At 38.8% G+C, this 14,867-nt stretch overlaps 1 protein-coding gene across 3 annotated transcripts in view; it reads left to right on the top strand.

Moving 5' to 3' along the window:
- Nucleotides 1–14,867, top strand: part of nphp4 (nephronophthisis 4) — a 196,680-nt gene that overhangs the window by 102,057 nt on the left and 79,756 nt on the right. For all 3 annotated transcript variants that reach the window (XR_013549174.1, XM_078425576.1, XM_078425577.1), the window contains 3 exons: nucleotides 8,186–8,368; nucleotides 11,275–11,401; nucleotides 14,803–14,840. Coding sequence is in view for 2 of the 3 variants with exons in the window: in XM_078425576.1 (XP_078281702.1) it covers nucleotides 8,186–8,368; nucleotides 11,275–11,401; nucleotides 14,803–14,840 (348 nt within the window). In the remaining variant the exon portion in view is untranslated. The remainder of the gene's footprint in view (nucleotides 1–8,185; nucleotides 8,369–11,274; nucleotides 11,402–14,802; nucleotides 14,841–14,867) is intronic.

Genomic DNA, 14,867 nt, shown 5'->3' on the forward strand with positions numbered 1-14,867 from the left:
TGGCATGTTATCATATGCCTGCAGGAAATTTTAGTACATCCACTGGTTCCACTTTGTTCACAATGTATTACTTCTTCAAAGAACGCTAATAAATCAAGCATGATTTCACTTTCACAAAACCTTGTTGACTTTGCCTGATTAACTTGAATTTTTCTAAGTGCCTTGCTTTACTGCCTTTGATAATAGCATGTTCCCTACGACAGAAGCTGTTAACTGTTTTTTTATGTTGCTAATTCCAAGAGCGAGTCGATTACCTTTATATAAATGTATATTTCCTTTCGATGAAAGGAACTTGCTGATATTTTTATAGTCAAACTACTGTTAGTGAAAGGTTCTACCACAGTCTGAAGCCAGCAGCTGAAAGGTGCGGATTGCCAATCCTCTACTCCTATTCACTTTATTTCATTAGGTTTTTCTCTCCAATTATTCTCTGGCCTCCAGGTCTTTGTAATTAATGGCATATTATTGAGACTACTTGGTGACAAGTGTATATGAAGAGTGGCCGTAATGTTCTGAGCTTTAGTATGAGGATGATAATGTCTAAGCAAGCAAGGAAGGAAATGAAGGTTATGAGCTTCCAATAATGAAAGAAGGTAATAAGTTTAGATAATGCATGAAAATCTTTTTAAAAATTGCATTATAATGTTTAAAAAATTGCCAGCCCAACTATAAACATAGCAAAGTTCAATGGTTCAGGATGATGACCTAAACAACCACACACCCTTGTTCTTTCTTTGTGCGGGCTGAAGGTCACAATAATCCTGAACTACTTAGCCTCCAGATTATTCCTGTCGACAGGAGCAGATAAATGTTACCTGCTGTTGTGATATGATGAGGAGTCAAGAAGAGAAATATTAATCTTTTTCTCCTTGAACACCGAGGAGAAGACATTGTGAGCCTGAAGATTTACTCAGATTGTGAGGGACATAATGATTCAGAAAGCGAAAGCTTGAATTAATGTGGGATTTACGATTTCAGCGCCTCTTTATAAGCAAAATAACAAATTTAGCGAATAAATCTTTCATCCTCTTGTTGATTGTGACAACTGTCAAAAAATCTTCATGACTGGCTCCCTGATAACTCAGATTTCACCGTACCTTAATTGGTACATGTGTTAATAAATTGATCTTGATCTTGAATCTCGAATCTTGATGTTTTTATTCTGAAGTAGCATTGTGTACATGGCAAGTTTACTTAAGGCTCCTTGTGACAAGTGATTCCCCTTGCTACAGCTATTCACTGCTCTGTGTGTTCCTAGAACTGGTGAAGATTGTACAGGTAATTCTGCTATAAAGTGATAGATAGATAGATAGATAGATAACTTTATTTGTCATCCAATAGTGGACGAAATTCGGTCACCCACAGTCCAACAATAAAAGCACTAAATATGCATTCAAATTACACAAACCCAAAACCCCCAAAACACAGTCCAACAACAAAAGCATTAAACAGGCACCAAAATTACCCAACCCCAAAAACACACAAAAAAAGAAACATCCATCAAAGAAACATCCATCACAGTGAGTCTCCTCCAGTCCTCTCTCTCCTCACTGTGATGGAAGGCCACAATGTCTTTCCCTTCTCCCGCTGTGCCTCGCCCGCAGTCAGGTTGTTGTGGTTGCAGGCCGCACCGGACGGATAGTTGCATTCCTAAGAAACTTTGAGTTATAGATAATCATATTATAATGACAATGGGAGAAAAAGGAGTTGGGGATTAGAGAGTTCCAGACGCGCAATGATAAAATAATTTTTCCCGCAGGATTATCAAAAATGAAGGTATTTTCAATAACAATATGTGTACCTTTGTTACTGCATGATAAATGAACTAAAGGCTCTATGTTACATTGTTTAATAGAGTATCATTGCACAAGTGTTAGTGGAAGTGATTGCTTATTAATGTCAATGGCCTCCCATAGTAAAAGTTCCAGCGGTGTTCATAAGAGACAATGGTCATAACAAGAGGAGTTGAGTATAGGAGCAAAGAGGCCCTTCTGCAGTTGTACAGGGCCCTAGTGAGACCGCACCTGGAGTACTGTGTGCAGTTTTGGTCTCCAAATTTGAGGAAGGATATTCTTGCTATTGAGGGCGTGCAGCGTAGGTTTACTAGGTTAATTCCCGGAATGGCAGGACTGTCATATGGTGAAAGACTGGAGCGACTAGGCTTGTATACACTGGAATTTAGAAGGATGAGAGGAGATCTTATCGAAACTTATAAGATTATTAAGGGGTTGGACACGTTAGAGGCAGGAAACATGTTCCCAATGTTGGGGGAGTCCAGAACCAGGGGCCACAGTTTAAGAATAAGGGGTAGGCCATTTAGAACTGAGATGAGGAAAAACTTTTTCAGTCAGAGAGTTGTGAATCTGTGGAATTCTCTACCTCAGAAGGCAGTGGAGGCCAATTCTCTGAATGCATTCAAGAGAGAGCTAGATAGAGCTCTTAAGGATAGCGGAGTCAGGGGGTATGGGGAGAAGGCAAGGACGGGGTACTGATTGAGAATGATCAGCCATGATCACATTGAATGGCGGTGCTGGCTCGAAGGGCCGAATGGCCTCCTCCTGCACCTATTGTCTATTGTCTGATACTGCAGGGAGGTTACAGGGTTTTTGTCCCTTATGCTGTAGAATAGTATACAAATGGAGCAGGATTTTGCCCACATTCAGAATGTGGATTGATAACTGATGTTACAATTGTTCTTTAGGATTGCCTGTCAATTGCCATCTTAGGAATTTGAGGGGTAACATTTTCACATAGAGTGGTGTGTGCATGGAATAAGCATGCAGTTGAGGCAGGTACAATAACATGATTTAAAAGACATTTGGACAGGTACCTAGACAGGAAGGATTTATAGATATACGGGCCAAATGTGGGCATTTAGGACTAGGTTAGGTGGGGCATCTTGGTTGCCATGACGGGATTGGCCGAAGGGCTTGATTCTGTGCCACATAACTCTAGGACTCACTGACTTTAATAATAGCACTAGGTATAAATTGGTCTTTCTTCTTCTGGTTGGCATGGTGCAATGAATAGTGTGCTCGAGGCCTTTCATAATTTAAATAAATCACTTGTACAAAGAAACAGGAGGTATGATTGTTAAATTTGCTGATAACACAAAGGTGGGTGGGAGAGTAAGAAGAGAAGAGGATCTAAGGAAACTACATAGTAGTTTATGTGAGTGTGTTGAGCTTTGCCAAATGGTGTATTATGTGAAAATTGTCAATTTTGGCAGGACGTACAAAAAAAAGCTTTTATCTAATGCATCACTCACTTTGCTGATATATGAGAACATGGCCCATCAAGTCTACCCCACCATTCAATTATGCCTGATCAATCTTTCCCACTCAACCCCATTATCCTGCCTTCTCCCCATAACCCCTGACACCCGTACCAATCATGAATCTGTCAATCTGTGCCTTAAAAATACCCAATGACTTGGTCTCCACAGCTGTCTTGTTTCCAATTTGGCAACTACCTCTGTGATCATTTTATTTAAAACTTTAACCAATGTTATCAGCAGCAAAATCGCACATTAACATTACTTGCTGGGCAACATTGTAAGTAAGACTCCAACAATTCCGTCCCATTTTTGTCAATATACTTTGCCAGGCTCTAATTTTATCACTGTACATCGAAAAACATATGAAGTACAAAGAATCCAGAATCTAATTATTTCATTGGGCTTGTTACCACAAAGAACAAAGAACACAGTTTGTTTTAACAATCATCTGATTTCATTGTTTTGGAGCTACTCTTCAATGGCCATATCATTCTTTATAGATTTATGCTGCAAATTGGTCGTACCTAAAGGGAAAAAAAAGTCCAGAGGATAGGAACAGCTAAGAAATGAATAGGAAAGCAGATGCCAGCTATTTGATATTTTCATTTGCACCTTTCAACGCTAATCACAAGGGACAATCAAGAACAGAAACTCTGTTCGCATCTTCACTCAAGTCCTCCTTTGTATAGCCCCTGTCCTCTTAGCTGATTGTAACACCTTGACTGTTCCTCTGGCTGAGTTGAGCAGAAACAAGGAACGAACCAACTAGTTTTCCAGTTAGAGTGAGTTAGCAATTCTGTCAAACCAAACGAATCTATTTAAGGGTCTCGACCCGATCCGTCACCCATTCCTTCTCTCCACAGATGCTGCCTGTCCCGTTGAGTTACTCCAGCTTTTTGTGTCAATCTTCAAATCTAATTAAGGCTGTGCATTTAGTTGCAGGCAAGATGGATTCTTTTTGGCAACGTTGCTTGAATTAAATGGTGTAGGGGAGATCTGATGGCAGAAAAGAAGAGCTTAATGGCTTACTGGTACTGAAACATGGGATTCCTCATCCTTGCCCATGAGAATATGAGAAACATTATAACATCAAAAATTAGAATGTTAACTGATTAAGTTTAGGGAATGTCTGAGGAAGCAGCTAAGAACCACCCATATTTCACTCTATCCAACAACATAGAAGGAGGGTTTTGAAGAATGTCCTTTCAGGAGGGAATGTTGTGATTGTTACCAGGACATGAATGAATCAGATGTGTTTTTAACTATACAGTACATCCTCGCAGTAACGGACCGCGGGGGGGAGGGGAGAGAGAGAGGGGGAGGGGGAGTTGAATGGTGTGCGTTATTGACGATTGTCCACTATAACCAGGTGTGGGGGGTAAATCTTAATGGTTAACCCAAACCCGGCGTTGGAGGGGGGAGGGGGTCTAACCAGTGGGAATTGACAGTCCAGGGAGCTGCAGAGCCCCCGCATCTGTAACGGGGACTGGCCCGGGACTCATGCACCCTCCGTGCTGCACACTTTTGTCGCTCACGCAACCGGAAGCATGCCACGTTGCGCCTGCTCACTGGGTAACCTGGCAGAAGTGGGGGGTTAGTGCAATGGGAGCCTCGTGCCATCACCAGGCGACCGAGGCATGCACTGCCTGGGCGACGCAGGCGCAGAAGCATGTGTTGCATCTGCATCCAGCACCCTGGGACCTGGCATTCTTGCAGCCACTGCAAACCCATGCCCCATGCAACACTCTTCAAGAGTGTTTTACTGCTCGCTCTCTCCCCCCCGCCGCGCAGGTGGCTGCTCACCGCCTGCCAACCGCCACCACGAATGGACGGCAAAATCCGATGTAAAGAGGTCTGTAATTGCGAGGGTTTACTGTACATTTATTACATTGTCACAATCCCTCAGACTTGTTTAATGTTTTTTTTCACTCTCAAGATCTGTTTAATTATTTGAATTTGAATTCCTTAAAGGACTGTAGGATTCAAATTCATGTCTCTGGATCAGTGGTCCAGAACTGTTGTTGCTAATTTAATAACATAAGCACTATGCTACCCTGCCATAATAAATAGAACTAATTTTAAAAAAAATGATTCCTGGATATTAATAATTGAAGATCAGTTCCTGTCTCTGTTTTAAGTTAATAACATAAGCACTATGCTACCCTGCCATAATAAATAGAACTAATTTAAAAAAAAATGATTCCTGGATATTAATAATTGAAGATCAGTTCCTGTCTCTGTTTTAAGTAAGGAAACTCATTTGAGGGCATTCAGTTGTTAAAATGGAAGTTTAATTCTATTCCTGTTTAAATCTTTACAACGTCTGTTTAATATATTGCAGGTCAATTAAACTATAAACCACTTTTCTCATTATAGGTTTAGTTTATGACAGAAAACTGATAAAAATCAAATTTTGGCTTTAACATTTCGAAGGTCTAATATTCAACCAATGAAAAGACATATAAATTAATGATCCTGTTAGTGATATTATTTAAACAATATATGCCCCATACACTAAATTTCCCCGTCAATTTTAGTGATTTCGTTTTTCTCATAAATTAAATATTCATATCATACATATATCAAAAATATTATCCAGTAAACATATCAATTGTAACCTATTTCACTAAACAATTGTATTATTACTAAGCTCATTGCCCATATGATTGATTTGCAGCTGATTTGTAACGTTGGAAAACTAATTTGAATACATAAAAAATGCATCCAATTGGAAAATAATAGATTTTTTTAAATTGAGAATTTAAACACTAGGAACTGCAAAGCATTCAGTTTTCCTGATTAATTCATTTTGATTTATAAACTGATTCGCAGTTGTTGATTTTTAAATTTATTTCATGTAGCACATCGCAGAGCCTTGTCACCAGCCACATTAATCTGCCACCCCTTTTTCATGTGGAAATGTGTAAATACTACAGGATTGTCATCAGGGTTTATACTGTCTGTGTGTTCTTAATTTGTCCATCTTGTCTTTCCAGCATTGAATAGAATAAACTTCCATCAGGCTGGTGGAAGGGGCTACTGATCTTGTTCAGGGAGAAGTTTAACCAAATTGCAAATAGCATATGCTTTCATTTTGTGGCAAATAAAATGTGCTGCAAGTTCCAAATGCTCAATGTTTAAAATTATATTGCATTTTATTCGTTTAATAGTAAATGCAAATATCAATGCCAGTGGATATAGACTGCAAAGTCAACATTTTTATTCAAAAAGTATATTGGAGTCTTTATCAACAGATTCTGAAATGTTGAATCTTCAGAACTAACTCAAAATATTTGAAAGTGATTGGTAGTTCATTTAATATCTCACCTGGATTTTCTATTGTATAGAAGTCAAATGAATATAAAGTGAGGTCTCAAAGTGCCGTCATCCACTTAATGCTAATGCCATAGACAAATTCCATCCTTGCTGAAGTGTTTCAACTGGGTATTCTCTTAGAAAAGATGATTTTAATAATATTATTGAGAGATGATAAGTTCAGTCCTATTCTTGTACCCATATCAGGCTATATAGTTTGAAAATGAATGTCTGATCTTATCCTGCTTAAGTGACTTTTTTGACATTCTTGGGTCTTTACCTTGTTCTCTGTTCCCCAATTGAGAGAGAAAAGCAACTATCTTTTGTTAGATCCACGCTGACTAGCCACTACATAGGGGCCAAAGGAAAAAATATATGGGGTGGTGAAAACCACTTGCTTAGGATGCATACTAACCTCTGACCTAGGATGCCTTCTGAGATCAATAACTAATATTTTCATGACAATAAAGCCCTTCTGATCTCTCAACTCTCTGAACACCCACTGTGATGCCAGTTTTTAGTTTTAGGTGGTAACCCTATTAAAGTAGGAATGGAAGGCAAAAACAATGTAATTAACCTTTTGAGGGGAGTCATATCATATCATATCATATATATACAGCCGGAAACAGGCCTTTTCGGCCCTCCAAGTCCGTGCCGCCCAGTGATCCCCGTACATTAACACTATCCTACACCCACTAGGGACAATTTTTACATTTACCCAGCCAATTAACCTACATACCTGTACGTCATTCATACTGAAGTTATTTTTAAAAATCCTATTGTACAATGAAGACTTCAAGGCACTGTCACTGAGATTGGATGAACTTTTTACCCAATAATTATTAGTCAAACTAATGAGATGAAGTGATAAATTTTTGGGGCAATCTGGATAAATAATGAGGGAGAAAATAAAAGCCATTTATGATGATATTATGGAGTTAGATGGGGTGGGGAAGGAAGAAGGTGTACTAAGCATATACATGTGCATATAGCAGTTAGATCAAATCATCCTCTCTAATTTGCACATTCCATGTAGTTTTACGTAATTTAATACTGTTGCAAAAACACTTTAATTAGTAACCACTCTAATATTGCAGAACCATAAATTTTAAGTGAAATTTTATTCTACGGAACATTCATATAACATCAAGCCGCCTTTGAAATTTAAAATCACATCGTGTAATTTTAATGATGTGTGCCTAAAATACTTGAGTTCAGCCTTTCACTCCCAGATTACATAGGGGAAAACTGGATAGTGAATCAAAGCACAGCATGCAGCAGACACTTGTAAAGTGTTTTATATTGGTTGAAATAATAACGTTGTAATGAGTGAGCATAGATAGTTGTAAAAAGTGGCTGCGCATTATTTGTCAGGTAATGAAAACACAGGGGGATTTCACAAATCTCTCAGTAAATACATTGCAAAAATGGTGGCGCATTTACAGTTGATATTGATAACATTCCTGTATTGTGCCTCAAAATATTTTTACCACATTTAAGTGCTTTATAAGTACAAATTCTTGTTGGTGTACACTGATTAACGATGAATTCTGTATAATGTTTTCCTAAAGAAGCAAATATTTTTGTTTACAGGCATCTAACATGTCATTGGCAAACACTGCATATATGCAAACACTGAGGTGGGCGGTTTGGAATCCATTCTTGGGAATCAGCAGCAACCCTGTTATAACAGTATCACTTCATGGTGGATCCTCACCCAACCCATGCAATTTGCTGGTTTACAAAATTCCCTCCACGGAAATGAGTTCAGATGAGGTATGTGGTCTCTGATCTGTACTGGCACTCCCCGACTTATGCAATAGGCGACTTGTGTAAACTCACGCTTATGTAAACAATTCAGAATAGGTGGCCCTGTTTCCCGAATGACCTGTGTTATTGCAGCCATGTTTGTAGCATCATTTCAGAGCAATCTAAATGGAGAAACTTCTGATTCTTCCTGAAACCTTTTCCTTGGCAACTCTTCCTTGCTGGGAAATTAGAAATTGCCACTGGATGGTGAATTGATTGAGTTCAGCGAAGCCCATGCTCTCAACATCGAGGGGTTTGGATGTTCTGCAGCCATTAGGTTGGGACCCAACAGGTTTAGAGAGGTGAGGTGGGAGGTTTTGCCATGTTCGTAACTTTAATAACAGTGCAATGGATGAGGTTATAGGAAGTGCATGTGAACCTCTGCATCACCTGGAAGGGCTGCTGTCAAGTCAAGTCAAGTCAATTTTATTTGTATAGCACATTTAAAAACAACCCACGTTGACCAAAGTGCTGTACATCAGTTCAGGTACTATGAACGAACAGACAATGGCACACAAACATAACAGCACATACATAAACAGTTCACATCGCCCCCTGCTGGAGTAACTGCTTGTGTTGCACATGGAATGGGCAACACAAGCACCATAGATACATTAAAATACAGAAACAAAATAGATACATGAAAAGAATGGAGCAAGGAAGATGTGATTGTGAGAGATAGAGTAAGCTGGAAGGAGGCTTATATGCAACATAAACACAAGCATAAATTCATTCTGTTTCTGTGCTGGAAATTCAGTGTAGTTCTCCAGCATATGTTACTATCATGGCAACAGAGGTGAGAAAACCTCGTGCTGAAACAAATTTGGAAATGGACCTATTGCTGTAACAAATGGCTGGTTTTTTTTCCCTGAGTGTGAAACAAGATTAAAATCTGTGAAGAACTATTTCCATTTGCAGGAGTTGTTTTCAAGGTTTCAAGGTCAGTTTATTGTCACATGTACCAATTAAGGTACAGTGAAATTCGAATTACCATACAGCCATACTAAAAATAAGCAACTACATAAAAGTTAACATAAACATCCACCACAGCAGATTCCACGTTCCTCACTGTGATGGAAGGCAATACAGTCTAATCTGCTTCCTCTTTATTTTTTTTGTAAAATGGGACATATTTTGCCTTCAGGAAAAAAAAAGTTTTAGAAATCATTGGTGCACTTCACACACTCCACAACCAAGCTAACAGCCACTCTTAACTTGCCAAGAATGTCCATTTTCCAATGCATTTACAACAGATTGTGTTATTGTCAAATCTGTGTAACATAATAATATCCTGCTGCCCTCATTTTGTTGTATAAAATGTGTAAATTTCTTAGACTCTTAACTTTCTCCCATTGGCATTAAGCAATCTCTCTAAAATATTGACCTGGTAATTCTTTCCTGCAGTGCAATGCGTTTGTCTGCTGTTCAAAGAATTTAATCTAAAACCCAATTGCTTAATGTTGGTAGGCACTTAATGCAAGACTTGTACAATTTACTACATTTGTGCTTTGCAGTTTTTGTTGATATCTGCACCAAATTAGTTTCCACAACTAAGGAAAGGAAATAGCCAGGATCACCCATGCAGGAACAATTCTGGCCTTTAATTGAAGTCCAATTCTTGCAGGAGGCCAGCTTCACCATGTATGAAAGAGACTAACATTATCTTGTCCGATAAATTAATTTTACTTGCCTTGGAAATAATGAGTACTCCCACCTGCTCTGCTTATTCTGTTCTGTAAATTGCTTGGCCTACCCATTATATATCTGGCTCTTGCCCATCATATAACAAAAATCACACAAATGATAGTATTCTTCCTCCTCTCCTCTATTCTCCCACCTCCACTATCATAATTAAGAGTTTGCCATCTTTGTCCTATTTGTCATAAAAATCTTATGAATTGGTCGATTTAGAAATCTCATTCTGTTTGATGTTTGTAGTTGGCTGAACAAAGATGTTTTGATGGGAAAAGGCCAAATTTATCAGCATTGAAAAGTTGCTCATTGGCTTTTGTTCTCATGACAGTTCTGCTAAATCATGTTAATAACCACACCCCAGGGATTCAGAGCAGAATACAGATAATTAAATTCTCATAGCATTCTGTGGTGTTTGCGTCATTAGTTTCATCAATGTTTCCTTTCAGCTTGCAGCTTGTTTTAAAAGTCCATCACAGAGCCCTATAGTTCTGCACAGTATGTGAGGATATTGTTGTATGATAGGTAAGAGCCAGAGAGATATAATAGCTTTGCCATGCAACGTACAGAACAGAATAGGTCGGGCAGGTGAGAGTCCTCATTTAAAAAAAAAAGATTTTTTCAGTGTTGGTTTACCATGAGTTAAAGATGTACTTTAACTCAGTAAAAGGTGTACTGAAGAAAGGTCTTGACACGAAACGTCACCCATTCCTTCTATCCAGAGATACTGCCTGACCCGCCGAGTTACCCCAACATTTTGTGTCTGTCTTCAGTGTAAATCAGCATCTGTATTCCTTCTGAAGGTTGACACGAAATGCTGCAGTAACTCATCGGGACAGGCAGCATCTCTGGAGAGAAGGAATCGGCGACGTTTCGGGTCGAGACCCTTCTTCAGAATTCCTGCACATCTGTGTCATGCAGAAGGATCAGGCACAAATGGACACCACAATCTCCAAGTTGCATATCATTCAAACTTATAACTAATTTTTTGTTGTAGCTGTGCCAAATTAAACTCCCCACCTGACAGTGGGACTCTCTTCACCATGGGGATGGAAGAAAGTGAGGAAGCTGGCTCATAACCACCACCTCCAGGTCGATTCACAATTGGCAATAACCATTATAAATTCAGGTCTTCTTCTGTAAAGGAAATGTAAATCCCAAAGTTATTTTTTTATTTTCAGGTGAAACAGGTTGAATCGGGTACCATCACCTTCCACTTTTCATGTCGTGCAGATCGGCATTTGAGCATGAGTCCTGAGCAACCAGCGAATACACCTGATAAAAAATCCCAGCTATCCTCTTCATCCTGTAAGTTGTTTGTTAACTGCGTCACAAGCCATTTTCTTGGGAGCATTTTAATCAATTAGTAGGTTGTTTTTATGCTCACAACAGAAGTTACAGAATGTGTTTCTCGATCCTTAAAACTCAATATATTGCGGTTTCATAAGACGGATTTCAAATCTCTTTCAGGAATTGAAAAATAAAACTAGAAAAGGAAAATAAAATGCCTGTATATTTTTTTAAAAATATATTATTTTTATTGCTTTTTCAAATAACATACAAAACATTTAACACAACATAAAATAACATAACATAACAAGGCACATCAACAGCAAGGTCACTTTTAGGCACCTAAAGGCACTTTAAATATAAAGGAAGTAAGGCACGTTTCTGCTATAGTACATGTTTATATTTATTTATATATAAACTGCTTCCACCTTTAATAACCTAACCAGGCAATAATCACAATGAAAATAAAGACAGTCAGCAGTTCACTACAAGGCCTCAGTAAAATCTTTCCCTTCCAGAAATTTCATAAACGAGCCCCAAATCTTTTCAAAAGTGTCGTATTTCCCCTTAACTATATATTTAAGTTTCTCCAAAGCAAGACACTGCAGTAATCCATCAACCCAACTTTGCTTGTTTGGTCTATAAACTGATTTCCATGACAAAGCAATTTTATGTTTAGCTTCAAGCAGACAAAATATAACCATCTTCTTATCTGTATTGTTAAGTTTACAACTTGCTGGAAAACACCCGAAAATACAAAGTTTAGGACTGAGTGGAAGCTTCTCTTTTGTGGCAATAGATAAAGTTGTTATTATCTCCTTCCAGTACTCTTGGATGGTGGGGCATTCCCAAAGGCAATGAAACAAGCTACCCTCATGTACACCACATTTGATATACAGATCAGGTATAATAGGGTTAATGCGATGCAGTAAAACAGGAGTAATATATAGTCTCATTATCCATTTGTACTGGAGTAATTTGAACAGTGTATTTATTGTTTGGACTTGAGATTGTAAACATATATCCTGCCATTCTTCTACAGTAATTTCATCAAGATCTGAACACCACGCAAGCCTTTTATCTTCTGAAGATTCCTTTGCTATAGCTATAATATTTTGGTAAAATCGCGAGATTTGGCCATCTGCCTCATGATGGTTTAATGCCGCCTTTTCTAAAGAGTTTTGAGTTGGCAGACCTAGTGAGCTTTGCGTCTTTTTTATGAAGTTTCTAATCTGGAGATACTTAAAAATATATTTTGGGTCAAGTCCGAATTTTTGTTTTACTTCATTGAAATTTAAAAGAATATCATTATTATATAAATCTGAGATTTTACTGATACCCTTGTCCGCCCATATCTTAAAACCCAAGTCATTAGTGCCTGCTGGATAAATGGGTCCCTTTCAGAATGGCAGGCAGTGACTAGTGGGGTACCGCAAGGCTCGGTGTTGGGACCGCAGCTATTTACAATATACATCAATGACTTGGATGAAGGGATTAAAAGTACCATTAGCAAATTTGCCGATGATACAAAGCTAGGTGGCAGTGTGAACTGTGAGGAAGATGCTATGAGGTTGCAGGGTGACTTGGACAGGTTGTGTGAGTGGGCGGATGCATGGCAGATGCAGTTTAATGTGGATAAGTGTGAGGTTATCCACTTTGGTGGTAAGAATAGGAAGGCAGATTATTATTTGAATGGTGTCAAGTTAGGAAAAGGGGACGTACAACGTGATCTGGGTGTCAGTGCATCAGTCACTGAAAGGAAGCATGCAGGCACAGCAGGCAGTGAAGAAAGCCAATGGAATGTTGGCATTCATAACAAGAGGAGTTGAGTATAGGAGCAAAGAGGTCCTTCTGCAGTTGTACAGGGCCCTAGTGAGACCGCACCTGGAGTACTGTGTGCAGTTTTGGTCTCCAAATTTGAGGAAGGATATTCTTGCTATTGAGGGCGTGCAGCGTAGGTTTACTAGGTTAATTCCCGGAATGGCGGGACTGTCCTATGTTGAAAGACTGGAGCGACTAGGTTTGTATACACAGGAATTTAGAAGGATGAGAGGGGATCTTATCGAAACGTATAAGATTATTAAGGGGTTGGACATGTTAGAGGCAGGAAACATGTTCCCAATGTTGGGGGAGTCCAGAACCAGGGGCCACAGTTTAAGAATAAGGGGTAGGCCATTTAGAACAGAGATGAGGAAAAACTTTTTTAGTCAGAGTTGTGAATCTGTGGAATTCTCTGCCTCAGAGGGCAGTGGAGGCCAATTCTCTGAATACATTCAAGAGAGAGCTAGATAGAGCTCTTAAGGATAGCGGAGTCAGGGGGTATGGGGAGAAAGCAGGAACGGGGTACTGATTGAGAATGATCAGCCATGATCACATTGAATGGCGGTGCTGGCTCGAAGGGCCGAATGGCCTACTCCTGCACCTATTGTCTATTGTCTATTGCCGTAAAGTTTCTATTTCCCCAGATTGGTGAAAATTGGGTTAGAGGAGGATTTTCCCCCAGATAATTTTAACACTTCATGCCACACTATCAGTGTGTATCTTTAAATTTTTTTAAATTTTATGTATTATACAATACCTTCTGGAATTACAAAATAAGAATCAATATGTGTAACATAGGAATGTGGAAGTACAAAACTGCAGATCACTTAGATTCTGGAATAAATATAGCAAACCAATAATTAGGGTTATTTCTGTGGAGGGAACATTGGAAACAATAAGATATCCTAAACTTTTATGGACACACTTCAGAGGATTATGTAGAATTTTGGTTACTATTTTACATAAGGAAGGTAGAATCAGTGGAAAAACAGACTTGTAAGCGTGATACACAATCTACAAGGTAGCCATCAACAAAGGAGAAATAAAATGTGTCTCTTTCCTTTTGAAAAGGACAATGCTGAGTTATTCGCAGATGTCTTCAAAATTGTGATACATTTTGCTCAGAGTTGTTTTGAGCCATGTCCTATGCACCATGCACAAAAGCCAATAAATGTTCTGTCCTAATTGGCTAATAGCAACATGGGGAGTGAGAGTGCCCTCAATCAGCTTTATCTTGAAGAAGAACTCTTTTCATTTATTGATTTTTGGTTTGTGCCCATTCCTGGAATTGATGTGCTTGTGTGTTTGGTGAAGGTAGAGTCACTTTGGGCTATGGTGAAAATTGTGATAACTGGAATTCTTCCACTGCTATTAAAGTCTGACTCAGATTTATGCAAAAAGGGGAACGTACTTGAAAAAGGGTTAAACATTTACAGATAGGAGTAAAAAAAATTCTCTTGAGTGCCCAGGGTATTTGATGAATTGGGTACCCATGCGCTGATTACCTTTCAATCAATGAACAAGTTATGCATACTTCATCGATGCGTACGTGTGAAACATCCCATGTGATTGTACATGTACCTTTCTTTTATACTTAGTGTGGAAAACCTCAGAATCTTCCGGGCCTCAACAAGGGGTGAGTGATTTTAATATTAATTTTGAA

This window comes from Rhinoraja longicauda, chromosome 30 (assembly GCF_053455715.1).
Source record: "Rhinoraja longicauda isolate Sanriku21f chromosome 30, sRhiLon1.1, whole genome shotgun sequence".
Classification (NCBI taxonomy): domain Eukaryota; kingdom Metazoa; phylum Chordata; class Chondrichthyes; order Rajiformes; family Arhynchobatidae; genus Rhinoraja; species Rhinoraja longicauda.